We start from the raw sequence: 16,274 nt of genomic DNA, 5'->3' as shown, positions 1-16,274 counted from the left end.
GCGTGTCATGACCATACTTGAGGAAATGTACACCACAGGGAACAGAAACAAAGATCCCTTCTGCACAAACTGCTGCCTCTGTTCACTGCACTCTAGGCCTGGCTCTTATATAGGCCTCTCCCTAGCACTGACTCACAGGGTGCTTGACCGCCCAATCAAGGGCCACTGGGATCAAAGGCCCCAACCCCCTCTGGTCAGGGGCAACCCAGAGAGCTCGTTAGCAGCAGCCACTCCTAGCTGGAGCTTTTCCCACGAGCTTTTCCCAGGAGAAGTCAAGGCCTCCTGCAGTTGTCCTTGCCTAGCTTCCCCTTTCCTGTTCACAGCGATCACCTTCTAGGTCCTCGGGGGTCCTCAGAAAGCCCACAACTTCCACAAGATCCTCAAGTTCTAGTCAGAGCCCAACCACTGCTGCACAAACTGCTGCGTCTGTAGTAGTAGTTTGTAGCTTGTGGAACCAGGAGAAATTAGTGGGAGCCATTATAAGATGCTGTAAAGCCAATTCCTTCCCCTGAATCTTTGCTCCTGCGCACACATCTTTGATTCTCTAGGCTGCCTAGATTACAGACCTTGTGTTAAGAGCTGATGTTGTCTGAGTTACTGTTAAGATGGAAATCTGAAGTCTGTTATAGGTTCTTGCAGTTGACACATCTCTTATACCTGGACTAATCACTGAGTGAGGCCACGGGGCCATTTTTCAGATCCCATTGTGGTACCTGCCACCCACGCTGCATCTGCTTAGCCTGAGTGGGTGGTTCCTACCTTTGAAAGGCCTCTGAGTGAGTCCTCTTATCTGCCATACCTACCTGCGGATGTTTCTAGGCTGTTCAAGTTGCCTTGTACTCTGCAGCTGTCTGGAGATACCAGCTGCTCTAGCAGGTCCCCAGTTCACCTGCCTACTGCCTCTTTTCCTTTCTCTAGACTGGCAAAGTCAGACAGAGGTAATGTTAGTAGCATAAATACACCATGTTTATGTCTGAACATCAGCAGTAGCCTGACATACTGATGCAAATACAGAAAATAGAAAAGAGCGATTATGATCCACATGTGCTAAATTACACAGTTTGTCTATGATAATTTACCTCTGCCTTACCTTTGTATCACAGAACAAATCGAATGCCTCTGTTTCTTTGTTGATATGTGAGTTGTTTGACCTCCTGACTTGGTTAGGAAAACACTTCATTTCTTTCTGGGTAAATGCACATCTAGTGGTTACTCACAACAAACTCATTTCTGAAAGCTGTTTTTACCTTCTCTTTTAAGTTTCTTTCATGACAGCCTTTCCTTGGGCATTTGAGCAACATCTCCCCATATGGAAAAGTGGTAAAGGAGAATCCCTTCCACTCTCCCTGGCAGCCTTGGCTTGGGTGGCCAGTGTAATACAAAGAAGGAGGCAGGTTTCACTCCAGATCCCAGACTGATTCTTCTTTTATCATTATCTGTTTTACATCCAGGCTTCACACTCTTTCCTGCATGACTTTTTTCCTCTGGCTCCAGTATTATCTTCTTAAATGGGTACCAGCTCATCTAAGCCTCTCATGGCTCTGTACCCCCCCATATTTTTCCAGGTCTCATCCAAATCCTTTCCTCAGGCTCCTTTTCTTTGTCTTTGCCTACTTGTCTACTGTCCTCTGCAGGCCCTGCCAAGGCTCCTGTCAGACAAATCYGTCTGTGTAGTAGTGGCTGCTGATGGGTCCTTTCCATCTTTGTATTAAGGGGCACGTAACAACCTGTTGCTCCATCTTTTCTTGTTTTTTTGTATGGCAGCTCCTAGAAAGCCTTCCAGATGTACAGGACTGTGCTTAGCCTACAGCCTGGATTAAAGGTGAAGCACATCTTGCTGAAGGCTATTAAAGAAGTTAGAAGTTAGGCATCGAGAGCCTGAGTCATTCTCTCTGTGCTAGCAATGAGGAGAGGAAGCAGTGGAAAGTGTGAGTAGGAGCTACTTTACTGGGTCTATACCGAGATAGACTTTTCTTGGTGATCTTTGAGTGGTTGACAGAGCTAGTGTCACGGCCACTTTGTAACAACAGCCCAACACAAAGCAATGTTAATGCAGAGGTAAATCTGGGCCACTGTCTTTTTCAAGACTAAAACCATAAACTATCTAGGCTTTTGGAACTGGTGTTCTTGTTGAAGGTGAAACAAATAGAACAGCTATAAGGTTAGAGAGTCAGAAGCTTTAAATAAAACACTCAACATTTGTTCTTTAAAAGAAGCTTTACAACTGTGGTGCCTTTGTGTCAGCAAGATAATTATGTTTTATAAAATGAATTACAGGCCTGTGCCTTCCTTTTTTCCTGTATTCCRCATCCATTTTACCACTATTTGATTCATTTTACAGCAAGTGTGTGTCATTCACAGTGCCACTAAAAAGGATTGTGCCTGAGCTCTTAACATAATCTTTCCTTACTTCTGAGTCAAAATCTTCCAAGGTTTGTTTGTTCAGATGTTTGAGTTCAGACTTTTTAGTAATACTATGTGCAATTGTTACATTAAGTTCATTACTGAGAATCGACATTTGTCACTGGTACTCATTATGGCTGTTGTATGGTGAAAATGAACAGATTTGCAAAATAATTCAGGTGTATCTACAATGTCACTTTAAACACAATATTTTCTGGAAAAAGGTTCCCCATCTTAAATGCATTTCACTGTAATGAGTTTCTGAAAAGTTGTCTGTATGAAATCATCTTATACAAATATGTCTGTATGAATTCCATTGATTGTATTAGATGTAAAAGGGATCAAAATGCAGCTGTTAACTGAAGCTGTAAGGAAAGGAGATGCAATAATGTTGATGTGACCTCCACAAATACAATAGAGACGCTTTCTATGTATAAAATACAGTCGCATCTTGTTGCAGCCAGCTTCTCTCGCCTAGGTCTAAGTTCTGCTACAGGTGAAGTGGGTAGGGGAACAGTGGGCTAGGGGAACGATCTGTTGTTCGCTTGAAATACTAGAAGGAGCCAGGTGACTTAAGGGAGCTCACTTTTGCTCCCACTTTCACTTTAAGAGATCTCAATTCCTCTCCATCCTTAAAGTTACTGGAGAACAGTTATTAATGAAACTGAGATGTGTTTCTCCTGCAGTCTTTGTAAAGTCTGTAAATGAGAAGAATTTGCTGTAGAAACATACCTCAAAATGTAATTTTTAGGAATTTTTTTTTATCTGTACTTTCAGAGTTAGAGGGGAATTCATCCTAGAGGAATGTTTAAAATATTTAGCAAGTGGATGTGAGCTCACTGTGCTTACCCTTTGCATCAGCTGGTGCAATCCAGGGAGCTGTGATAAGCATAGTGCTGACAGGCAGAGCTGGGCTTCATTACCTGACATACCTGTGCAGCTTCTTGGCAGCACTGAGAATGGACAGAGTGGGTTTATGCCCGCCCATAAAATACCACGTGAGCAGGGAAACTTCTTATCCCACAAAGATCTAGAATCTGCAAAAGAATAAGGGAGCAAACTAGATTATATGGTAAATGGTCTATTCATTTAAGTAAAGTGATGCTTTAATTCTGTTAATTTATTTTGTAGAGAAAATTAATTACTTTTAATTGAATCATAAAAAAATACAACAGCTTTTATGGTGGATAATTCCTATTTCTGCCTGGGGGTTCAAAACATTGTTTTACAGAAGAATGATCTTTTGTTTTGGCAGAAACCCTTAAACACATAGGCATGAGAAACTTTTGTTTTCATTTTTAAAAAATACCAAACTCACATAACCTTCTTTAGTGCATTTTCAAGCTTTTGTATTTAAAAAAGTTGTCCTGAACTATTGAAATTCCCCAGACTGCATAAAAATGAAAGTTAATTACAAAGGCTGAGATTTACCAAAGAGTTTAGGAATACAAACCCCCAAACTACAACTGAAGTTTCTAAGATTTTGGAATAATCCTGTGAATTTTCCTTTCAGAAATTCAGAAGATAATGTATGCATCAATACCTGAGCTCTTTACTCAGGTCTTTCCTTTGTATCAAAAAGGTTTCTCACAGAAAGAGGGGGAACATTCTGTCCTTTAATTAGGATGATGCAGGGAGGGAATTCGGGTTGCCGCTCTTTCTGTCTGTCATCTGAATTGCTGCTTAACAGATAGTAATGAACACTGGATACATTTTTTCTGGATTAGTACTTCTGCTTGGCCACATGTCTCAAACTCTATTAATTTCATAATGAAGTTCACAACTGGCAGGTTTGACCAATTCTGTTCTTAGCTGTGTCATGTGGCACCTGCATCATTGGGAATTTATGATAATGTCCAAATACACAACCCGTCTGTTTGTTTCTCAGACCATAATATAGCTCATCTTTTTTGCATGTGTGTGCTGTTAGAATTTTTTAAAGACATAAATATTTTAAGATAACTGATGCAAATTACTGCCTGTAATTTGCAGGCAATCACCAGTTTGCTTTGCCTCTGCTTTTCTGCCTCTCACTTTATTCACCCTGTCCAACTTGGCTTTGTCTCCCTGTAAAACCATCTCCATCTTTGAAGTAGAGCCCTTTTATCTGCAACAGATTGTAAACCATTCTTTCTTTCTGAGTCTAGTAAGGCCACCAAAGAGAATGTAATTTTTTCATACCTTGCTTATAGTATCTTAACTATACTCTGTAACATTATATAGCATCCATTCTAATAATCATTAATAAAGCTCAGAAACTCTTTTGGAGTCTGATTATAAGATGCTGTATAAAATAAAATTTAATAATCCTGAATTTTGTTGTTTCATTTGTTAATCCTACTCATAGCAAACTATCAGATATGACTTCCTCTTTTTAAACTCATGCTGGTTAATGTTTCCCATATAGTAGACACCAAGTTATGAAAATAAGTCTAAAATGAAATTTTTTTTCTCATAAGATGATGAAGCTTTGAATTGATGAACTTGAAATTGGTGAAAAATTGTTATCTGGTAAACTAAGCTGAGCTACGATGTTTTATAGTCCATGAGAAACCAAGTGGGGAGAAGAAGGATCTAGATTTACGTAAAGAAAGGATCAGCTTTATTAGGAAATGCAAGTAGGTGGGACTCAGATGAACTGAATAGGCTTAATAAAAGCTGCTTTAAATGATGAAATAAATATATATTAATGTATGCTGAAATCTACAAGGAAAAATCTCTTAAAGAGGATATGTAGAATGATCTGTATTCATCATAATTATATGTCATAGAAGTTTTTAATTAAAAAGTGCTACTAGCTAAAGTGCCTAAATAACCTAAAGCTTATACAAGGCAATAATGTTATTGACTTTCTTGGAGACCTGTTTAGAAGTAAGCTAGATACAATGACTTTCGAATATTTTCATCTCTAATCCTGACATACCACCACTAAGATTACTGCTTTTCTGCTAATATCTGTATCATTTATGGAAGATTTATTACCTATATTTACAGTGCTAAAAGACTCCTGGCTGATTTTTACAAAAGCTTTATGAAAATTGCCATTATGTGGAACAGTTAAAATGTGATAGCTTTTTAAAAGTCATGAATATTTTACTTATCAAGAAATATCTACAGATTAACAAAGTGTTATTCATATGTCCACACACAAGTTTGCATAAGTATTTCTGCTTTTTTCTTTTTTTTTCCAGGGCACAGTATAGAGCTATGATAGCAACTGGAGGAGTAATAACAGGACTGGCTGCCTTAAAAAGGCAAGACTCTGCCAGATCTCAGCAGCATGTAAATCTTGCCACGTCACCAGCTTCTGAGGAGAAGAAACCAGTTAGACGCCGGCCCAGAGCAGATGTAGTAATTGTCAGAGGCAAAATCCGACTTTATTCCCCATCAGGGTTCTTCCTTGTTTTAGGAGTGCTTATTGCATTCTTGGGAATTGCAATGGCCATCCTTGGATACTGGCCACAAAAGGAACAGCTTTTAGGATCTGAAGATAATCTATCAGTAAATGAAACTCAGGTTCTAAGAAGCCAAGGAAGCATTTTACTTCGTTTCTTTGAACAGCATGTGCACTCAGATAAGATGAAAATGTTGGGTCCTTTTACTATGGGCATTGGAATCTTCATTTTTATTTGCGCAAATGCCATTCTACATGAAAACCGTGACAAGGAAACAAAAATCGTACACATGAGAGACATATACTCCACTGTAATAGACATCCACACCCTGAGAATCAAGGAACAAAAGCAGCTGAGTGGTACCTTCAGTGGCTTGTTGGGGGAAGGAGAACTCAGGCCCAGTGGGAGCTCGTGTGCATCACGGCTAGCTGCAAACACAATTGCGTCTTTCTCTGACTTCAGGAGTAATTTTAGAATGGATAGTTCTGCCGAAGAAGATGAGATTATCCTAAATGAAGATAGGACCACCACTAGCCTTCTACCACCTTTGCTGACTGAGCAATCTGGTTCTGTCTTTGGACTTTGCCCTCACTCCAGCAAGGCTTCAGATGACAAAAACACTAGCTCTATAAAGTGTGAGACAAAATCCATCGTATCATCTTCTATTAGTGCTTTCACACTGCCAGTAATTAAACTGAATAACTGTGTTATTGATGAACCCAGTATAGATAACATAACTGAGGACTCAGAGATCACTAGAAGTTGGTCTAGAAATCTGTCAATGGATTCTCTGGCCATTCCATTAACTGATACCAATGAATCCTACAAACCAGTCACCACCATGCTACCACGACATAACTCATTTGTGGACACTCCATCTGATCAGTTCAAATCTTCTATGATTCTTGGATCAAGCACAGGAAAGCTTTTATCGCCTGGTGCTGCCAGAAAACAGTTTGGGTCCAACACATCTTTGCATCTTCTGTCTTCACATTCAAAGTCCCTGGACCTGGACAGAGGTCCATCTACACTCACTGTCCAAGCTGAACAAAGGAAACATCCCAGCTGGCCCAGATTGGATCGAAGTAACAGTAAAGGATATATGAAACTAGAAAACAAAGAGGACCCAATGGATAGGTTACTTGTGCCACAAGCAGCAGTCAAAAAAGACTTTACTAATAAGGAAAAGCTTCTTATGATATCAAGATCTCATAATAATTTGAGTTTTGAACATGATGAGTTTTTGAGTAACAATCTAAAGCGGGGAACTTCTGAAACAAGGTTTTAATATTTAAATTACAATTTACATGATATCATAGCATTTTGACAAGTGTTTCCTTTTCAGTGAAACTAGTACAAGCCTAATTTTAACTAAATGCTTGATAACACATTAAAATTGGCTTGTGTGAACAGAGATCTTCATCTTCACAATGCCAAGAGTTTTTTGTCTTAGTAACATACAGCTGCAATACTGTACATTATCATTGCTCAGAGAGTTTTGGTATCACTGATTCCATTTTTTTCCAAGTCACTATTCTTTCTGTCTATATAAGCATGTTACTTTTTATCAATTTGGTTCCAGAAGCCTGCATTAGAATAAAAGCTCTGTTTACCTGTAATTTCTGTTTATTCAATGACTGCAAGATTCTAAAAATGGTGCTTGCAGTCTAGAATGGAAAATGAGCAGGAGTACATACTGGAATTGTCAAATTCAGGCCCGTATCCTAGCTGTTGTCTTTTACCTATGATACATCTTGGTAACTACCAACTTGCCATTATCATTGTGAGAAACTTGTTTACATATTGGGTGGGTGGATAGAAAAGAGTAGGCATAATTAAAACCATTTTTGTAAATTCATTGTAACTGGTCAAGTTGAATACCAGTGTTGTGAATTATTAAGTATGCTTTGTATGATAATCTTTCTACATTCATTATAATTTAATCTTGTAATTCCAGCAAATCATATATAAAATAGTCATGGATAAGAAACCTGAAAATTCTTCTGGGATTAGTTATCTAAAGCATTTTGATTGGCAGCAATTTTAAAATCTAAATATACAAATTCAATTAAAATCATAGGCACAAGATGAGTGTCAACATGATTTTAGAAACATGGTGAATAGTAAATGACATTATGACATGAATCTGAAGAGAATAATGGAAAATTAATATATTGCCTCTTATTAAAATAGCCAGAAGTTATATAATTAGATCTCTGTTTTTGAAATAATGAAACAAAGCATATGATTCAATATTTATACTAACACAGTATGAAAGCCCCTTGACTAAATTTTGACTTAGATATTTCACATAATTATTAGCATGAGGGCTTACTGGAGGCTTAGCTATGGAAATTTACATTACAAGACTTTGTAAAAGGAAGTGACATTTAACACTCTTTTCTCAGTGAAGCAAGCTTTGCAGTTGGCAGTTGTAGGGTATTGCTGAAGAAAATAAGAATCTGAATATGTGTACCAGAAAGTTTTCCTGTGTTTCATTAAGGCATTTAGGCTGTTATACTGCCATAACAGCCATGCTGGAGAATGTGACTTCTAGTTGCATGGCTCACCTACCAGGATATTGGTCTTAATTTGTCATCTCTGAGTCAGTTAACCTAAATATTCAGGAATTATTTTAATAGCTTTTCCCCAAAAGAATCAAACATGTTAAAATGTTATGGTACTTCAGTTGATCATGAAAGATCAAAGATAAAAATACTCTCTCTATTTTTTTTTAAATATATTCAGCTCCACATTTCAACTGTGTGATGTTTGTGTGTCAGGAGCATTACCTGCTCTGTGAATTGAGGCATAGTGTTACTTGTTAGAACCTCAAGCCCATATATTTAAACAGAGTTGGCTAAATATTTTGCTATGAAGCTTTTAATAACTTTCTGGTTTGTGTTCTTAAGACATTTGCTATTTTTTGAAATAAAATAAAATGTGTATCTATTTAACTTTTGTAAGACATGTTTTTCCTCTATAATCTCAAATCCTCCATATCAGAACGTAGTTAGGTATCATAACATTATGTTTTTACTTTTAACATTGTGTTTAACATACTAGCTTGCCGCTAGATATTTGGTTATGACTAATGGATTTCAATGACATTGATATACATGTAAAGGCTGATTTTAACATATTTCTAATATTAAATTTTTTGTATGTAATATGAAGTATATTCAGAAATGGTTTTGATATACAGAAACCTGCCATCCTGTTCTTCTTAGTTTTGGTGGTAAGTATGCTTACAAAAATGGGGAACGCTATTAAAAATGAATAATGTAAGTTTTTCTTTCCTGAATAACTAAACTGAATCTTAGCTTAAAAGACTGTTTTTTTGGATACTATCATATCTGAGAGCAGTAGTCCTTTTGTAAGTATAGCAGGGCATGAGTTTTTAATTTTAACATAGATATGTGGTAGCTAAAAATGTACTCACTTTAGAAAAATTTATTATCCACTTGGGAGACCAAGGTAAAGCTACTGACTCAGAGCAAAAAATCAGAATAGCACAATTCAATGAAATTCTGTGGTTGACAGACTGGCTACAAAAACCTTCCCAAGGTAGCTCAGAATGGAGTGTTTCATTCAGATAATAGCATTCACTGTATGTTCTGGAAATAATACATTCATCTATTACATTTAAAAACTGTATTAAGTAACATGATAAAATTAAAAGTGATAACCTTGCTTCCAGTAATTTTCAGATCTCAAAACTTAAAAAATGTGTGTCAAATGGTTCATAAGGCAGAAAGTCTAAGCTGCTAAGTCCAGCCAGTGGTTCAATATTAAAAAAAAGTCGGCTATGACTTAATTTCTGCCCAGATATGTAACCATAAGGTTAGGGACCACTCTGGAAATGTAGGACCCAGCATCCTTGCATATTCCTTGGGCATTTCCTGCTCAAGCTTGAGCCTGAAAAGCTTGTAGACATTCAAAAGGCCTGAACACTAATCTTAACATACAGAAGGCAGAAATTACATTAGGGCAAAGGTGCCTGAACCCTCTGTAAAACATGTGCGGAATTAAAAACCTTACAGTGGTGTAAGGTCCATGGCAGTATCCGGTCCAAACAGCAGCCTTCTGAGTTGGATCCAGCTGGCCAGTAAAGAGCTGGTGAAGACTGGAGTGTGTCCTAAACCTCAACTCTATCTTTAGGGCATAAATATTATCTTCAGTCATTTGCTGAGGCAGGGGGAGAGGGCATCTCCCTTCAACTCTGAATCTGTCCTGAAATTTAGGATTTGATTTCACCAAAATTTTCTTTGGTTGCAAAGCCAGACAAAGAAGCTCTTGCACCTCTGTGATTCAGTTCTCAGACTTTTCTTTTTTTCTTTTGAATTTGATTCATTTTCATTATAGATGCTCCATGCAGCTCCACAATGAGTTGCTCTGGTACCACTGCAGCTTGAAAAAGAAGTTGAAGACAGAAGTTTTAAACTAGTCTTGTCATCATAGAAAATAATTGTATAGCTACATCATAAGGCTATTTTTTTGCAAAAGAAAGTTAATCCTTAAATCTAGCATGGCCAGAGGAAGATCTTATGGTACCACATCCTTTGTATGTAATAACTCCATCAAGAAATCATCCAAAGAGTTCAGTTCCTTCCTCTGCCTAAGACTATTATAAAGATACATTTTCTACCTCTCAGGTAAGTGTCTTAATCACCAAGCTATAGTTTTGACTGATGTGATGATCTGTCCCTCCCTCCTGGCAAAGCTACTTCACTGTGCTCGTTTATTGGGCAAGATTTATGGTGCAATAAGAAGCATGACTCTGTAGCGATTAGTGCAGAAATGCTGGGCTGCACTGTCTCTTCCAGGTTTGCTTCTGTATTTTCCATGAATTAGTCACGGCGACTGGATTCTTGCCCGGTTGATATTTTAACTCCTGCTCCAGAGAGCCTGGTATAGTCTCCCTGTGAGCTAGCAAACTGAACTCTGGCATGTGGAGCAGCCCCGAGTTCAGTGGCGGGGACCAGCGAGTACTCCAGCTGCTCAACAGCCTCTCGCTCAATGGGTAGGAAGGTGCAAGCATGGGTCTTCTCAGCAGCAAAAGGACTTTACTATGGTGGTCTCCATCCTGATGACTGCTCTAACCCTTGGACTGTATAAAGGATGGAAAGACAAGCTGGTACCATCAGTCTAGTTTTGAAGGAAAGTGAAATTTCATGTTGAAAACAGCACATTTTTTGAGGATATCAGTTTTGGAGGTAGGCATCTACATCTGTCCTACATCCTGTATTACACAGTTAAATAGTTTTTATGCACAACATCAGAGAGCTTTTCTCTGACTGAGAGCTGATTTTACTTATATCCTCAAAATATAGCATTACTAGTCCTTAGTTTCTGCTGGGTGAAATTTGGGAAATAGTTTTAACATCCAGCACAAGTTTTCTCTCTGAATGGCTTTTTGGGTAACTGGCTTGTAGAGTTTCTGGATTGCTTTAATCTTACACTTTTACAGACAAGTTCTTTCTTTCTAGAAGTCTTTCTCTGACCCTTTCCAGAAATCTCTGCCTTCGTCTTCCCAGCACTACCTTTTTTGTAAATTTGCCTACTAAATGGGACATTATACTGAACAGTATAAATGGTCTCTTATAAAGCAGGAGTGCTTCAATTAGTATAATTTAGCTATTCAAGGGCAAGTTCATGCTCTTTGTTTAAACCATTTAAATTAAACTCAGAATCAAATTAATTCCAGTTATCATACCTATCATATTTAATTTTCAGTTCACATTTATTAACCTTTTCATCAATGTTCTATATATGGCAGTGTTGAGTTGTTTTGTATTTCAGGACTCAGTATTTCAAATTCTCATCAGTGGAGTACTTTATGCATTCAGTACAGCCCAAATTTTAATAGTGTTACTTATCTGAGTGACAGCTGACAGAACTGCAATCTTAAGTCTGGTAAAGAATGGAAATCTGACAGTTACATTACTTCTTATTTTAGAATAGTTTATTGAAATTGAAATACAAAAATACACTGTGTTATATCAAAAGCAGTATATCTAATATGTTATCTTGGTTCTAATTATGGCAGATAATGCCAGAATCACTGTAGAAAAAGAATCACTGTAAGTATTCCGTAAGGAAGAATTGTAAAAACATTTGTCAGTTTTTATTCTGGCTAGTGTAATTATTTATGATAGCATTCATAAGAACATTTAATCCATTTCTGAATCCCACTAAGCCCTCCATTTAACTAATATTGTTTTTGCAAAGAACTGCAGCTTAAKTATGAATTGCCAATAAATATGCTTCTCTTATCAGTTTGAAACTTTTATCAGCACTTTAATTTCATTGCAACAGACAATTGTTCTGCTATTAAAAAAATGGTACCAGGTTTAACCTGATATCTATTGTAAATATATAGGGTTTTTTTTTTTTTTTTTGTATTTTTAAACAAATTCTTCACACATCACACTGGAGCGCATCTCCTGGGTTGTGGTCCTCTGGAAGGAATCCCACGTGTGCTGTAAGACTGCTCTGTGATGTGAACCAATGTGTGGTACATGGGGACAGAAGTACACTACCGACTTGGAAAGAACTGCTAACTTAGCTGCACCCTTAGTGTCTTCTGAGAATCACAGTAGCACAAATGTACATTTTTGTTAAGTTCGTTAATAAATGTTTCGTGATTAGTTCCATGTCAGAGCCTTAAAGAACTCCACTAATCACCTCCCTGAAGCCTGATACATTCCCTTCCAGCCCAGCTCGTCACGTCCCTGTTTCACGGTTAATAGTTCATTTTTTCTCCTAATTCTCTTCTTCTCTAGATTAGCTAATAATTTCACATGTACTACAATAGCAAGTGCTTTGTTGAAGTCACGGTAGAGGAGATCTACTGCATATTATGTCTAGAAAATTATTATTTCAAAAAGAGACATACATTTTGTGCAGTATGAGCTATCTTTGGTAAATCCACACTGCATTTTATCCTATTTCCCATTTTCATTCTTGTCTTTAGTTCCTTGCAATTTTTTTCTGAATCTTCCCATACTGCCTGGATCATGCTAGCAGACCTGTAAGTGGCCAGATTACTCCTCCCTTCCTTCCCTCTCCCATTTCATAAATACATATAAAATGTTGACTATTTTTAATACATTCACTCTTCCTGTCAGCTCTGTAGATTCATTGCTACAATGTCCATTTCATGTGCCGATTTTTGCAGGATACTGTAATGGAGATTATGTGGCTCACCACTGTGAGAGCATTCAGGGCTTGAATTTAGCTTTCCCACAGGTGAGGAGTTGCACATCTTCCATTTTCACACTCTCTTGCTTCCATTTCCCACACTTTTCTATCTCCTATTTCCAGATTTCTTTTCCTACTAGCCATTCCCCCCCACCCCTTGCCCCTGCTGGATATTTATAATGTAATTATCCTAGCTGAAAAACGAGGCAAAGTGTTCATACAGGCTATATCTGGAATGCAGCTCTCAATTTTTATGTTCTTGGGGGATGGTTTTGTTTTTAATTAGGTTAAAGTGTAGCTGGACAGGAGAGTTAATAATTCCCCGCGTATTCCCCGCACACAGTGCCTGCTCTGTGGCATCCCTTTCCCCAGTTCGTTTCCTTGCTTGTTCTGTTTCTTTTGGTTTTGCTTTAGTGAGGTTGTTGCTAATCCAACCAGGTCTGGAATTGTCCTCAAAGGCTTCCCATACTTGAAATGCTTATGTGTATGCAGTTGATTTAAAAAACATCAGCCTTACTTGAGCCGAATCCCCAACCTTCTTGTCCTGCTGATTTCATTGACTACTTTCCTTCCATTACCAAAATTTATTCTCCTGAAATCAACACCTTCTTTGAAGTCCCATGATAGTTTATTCTTTTATTTAAAGTTAATTGGATCAACTCATAAGTATTTGAGTTTCTAGGAGCATCTTGTCTGTGGTACACCCAGCRCTTACTAAAAGCCAGTCCGTGTTTGCTTCAGTGATTGCTTGTGGCAGACATCTGTTGGCTAATCTGTCTAGGGATATCTGTGCTCAAGTGCCACAAGCACCATTTGTTCACAGTCTTTCTTTCTGGGAAATTATGTTTTCTACAAAGCAAAGGTAAAAATTCAAGGCAAAGACAGTGTTTATATGAAGACAATACTTATCTTTCTGGTAGTAATAATCAATATGCCTCTGCTTTTTAATTCAGTCCTCTTAGGGAAAAATATTCCTATGCCTTTTAATTACTTATTTTGACTTTCTGGAGGCCTTAAATATTTATGCATTGAACTTCTGAAAACTGTGTCATCATTGAATATCCAAGGTGAGAGCAAAACATTAAGTTATATAAAGGAATATACTATTTTCAGTATCATTCTTTATAATTTCCTTAATATAGTACATAAAATTTCATTTTAGTGCAACTGTGGAACATATATTTCCACTGAACTGCCCTCACTGAGACATGGTTTGCTTGTCTGTGTAAGTACAGTTAGTTTGGAAATGATCACAGTGCAGAAGCACTTCATATAACTCCTTCCAGGGTGCACTTCTTTGCTCTTTTCAGAAATAGTTATTATTTTGACATGTTCTATTCCACTTCCAAGCAGTAGTGTTTATTTTTATTACTGTCTTATTATAGTCACAAGTTTTTCGAGGGTTTCAATACCATCAAACAAAAATATATGAATGAAAGAATACAGAGAAGATTGACTATTATATTACATGGAGGGTGTAATACAATTAAATTCATCTCACTCCTAGAAGATTTCATTATCATTTTAACAGACAGTAAGCACTCTGATATATGGTCTAAGCATATTACATTATCTCCAGCAAAAAAGTGTTCGTTACTACCTCTTTATGGGAACTAGGAAAAGCATTAAATTTATAACTTAATTAAAAGACAGTACTCTTTGAACCTTGTGTAGAGGAGTCAGGTGAACACAATAGCTTAGGAGAGGTTAGGAGTTAACAAAATGTACACTGGATTCTCATTAAACTATACTTTTGAAATCTGTATGCGTTATAACCAACACAGAAATGGAAGATGCTTATTGTCACAGAAAACAGTCCTATTCATTCTTCTAAGGAAGAAGTTATACTTGTTTCTTGTCCAGCGACTTTTTGAATGAATATTTGTATGCCTTAGAATATTGATACCTATCTCGCTGTTATCTAGACTGGCAGTTTTGCAAAGTTTTCAGGCCTTGCCTTTACACATTTACTTTATTTTAGTCTACATTTTTCTTTCGCAGGCAGAGCAGGTTAGGCCATTTCTCAAAGCCATGAAGAACTCTGTGACTCTTATGTCCACACCTACTCTGCTTTACAGTGATGCTTTAGTCTCTGGTCTCCTACTTGGTTTAAGATGACTAAATCTTGTGTGCCAACATAAGGGACAGATTCTCCCTCCCTTCCTACTTGGTCCTTTAGCAGCTGTGGTCAGCCAGGTTCAGGAACATAACCAGCTGAAAACAAACTCAGCAAAAACAGCTACAGCAGCAGCAACAGCAACTACAAGATATATACGTTTTAGTTTTCAGCTGGATCAGGGAGCTGGTCTACTTCAGGGCATATCTGTGTAAGTGCAGGGACGAGCCAGACTATTCTGGCAGCAGGCTGGTTTAGGCTCATTGTGAACCTCACCCGCTCTTCATAATGTCATCGTGACTCAGATGAGTTATGATGTTGGATGGCACTATGGTCTAATGGTTTCTAGAGAAATGTAACAGACTGTCTGTGGTTTCTAATATCTGTTTTGGCATTGCCTTCCCATGAATCTGTGGAATACCTTTCTATACTTTTCTGTCTGTACCTGTATTCACTCTTGTCATGTTTCAAACATCCAGTTTCTTGGTGAGTATCTATGAATGACCACAACATTTGTAGAAATCAAAATGCATTCCTGAAAATAGAAAAGGGAGCTAAATTTCCTTGATATTTATTATTGGTGAATCATTTATTCATCAACACTTTTGACTCCAAAGATAGGCATGGGTGCTTCTTATGGCTGTGTGTCTACAATAGTCAGTAACTTTCTCCTCCAAGACCTGTAGAGCTTAATTAGTTAATGTTAAAAGTAGCTTTCCAAACCTAAGGCAGATGGAGAAAAATGTGTCCCTGAGCCCTTGTATGTCTTACAGTTTTGTAGTAAATATTAAAAAGATTACTTTTGAATTAAATTATTTCATTTGAATCAATTGTTAAATCATATATATATATATATAAAATTTTTACACATACACACATATCTATTTATGTATATACACACATAATGCTTTCAGTTGGATCTGAAAGCTGATCTGCTTTATGGTGTACTTGCATAGGTCAGGTGTCAAAGGCATGAAGGGTCAGAGCTGTGTTAACCTATGTGCACCCTGTACTCACCAGATGTTACTTCGAATTGCATGTTTTGGGGGGATTTGGAGCTCAAAAAGGGTATAAAGCTAGAGAGATATGCTGTTACCCATTGCCTGGGATCTCTCTTTTCTGGTTTGGTGATCCATGACACACTCACCGGATCTCAA

General features: G+C 37.6%; 1 protein-coding gene across 1 annotated transcript; it reads left to right on the top strand.

Moving 5' to 3' along the window:
• The first annotated feature begins 5,487 nt into the window (after positions 1-5,487).
• Positions 5,488-7,445, top strand: TMEM200A (transmembrane protein 200A). Its single transcript, XM_026058101.1, has one exon. It carries the CDS (start codon positions 5,488-5,490, stop codon positions 7,084-7,086), a length of 1,599 nt encoding a protein of 532 aa, XP_025913886.1. The 3' UTR covers positions 7,087-7,445.
• Positions 7,446-16,274: the final 8,829 nt, after the last annotated feature.

Source organism: Apteryx rowi, unplaced genomic scaffold, assembly GCF_003343035.1.
Source record: "Apteryx rowi isolate R43461 unplaced genomic scaffold, aptRow1 scaffold_1424, whole genome shotgun sequence".
Taxonomy (NCBI): domain Eukaryota; kingdom Metazoa; phylum Chordata; class Aves; order Apterygiformes; family Apterygidae; genus Apteryx; species Apteryx rowi.
Note: the sequence above shows the minus strand (reverse complement) of the source record. Positions and strands in the feature narration are given on the sequence as shown.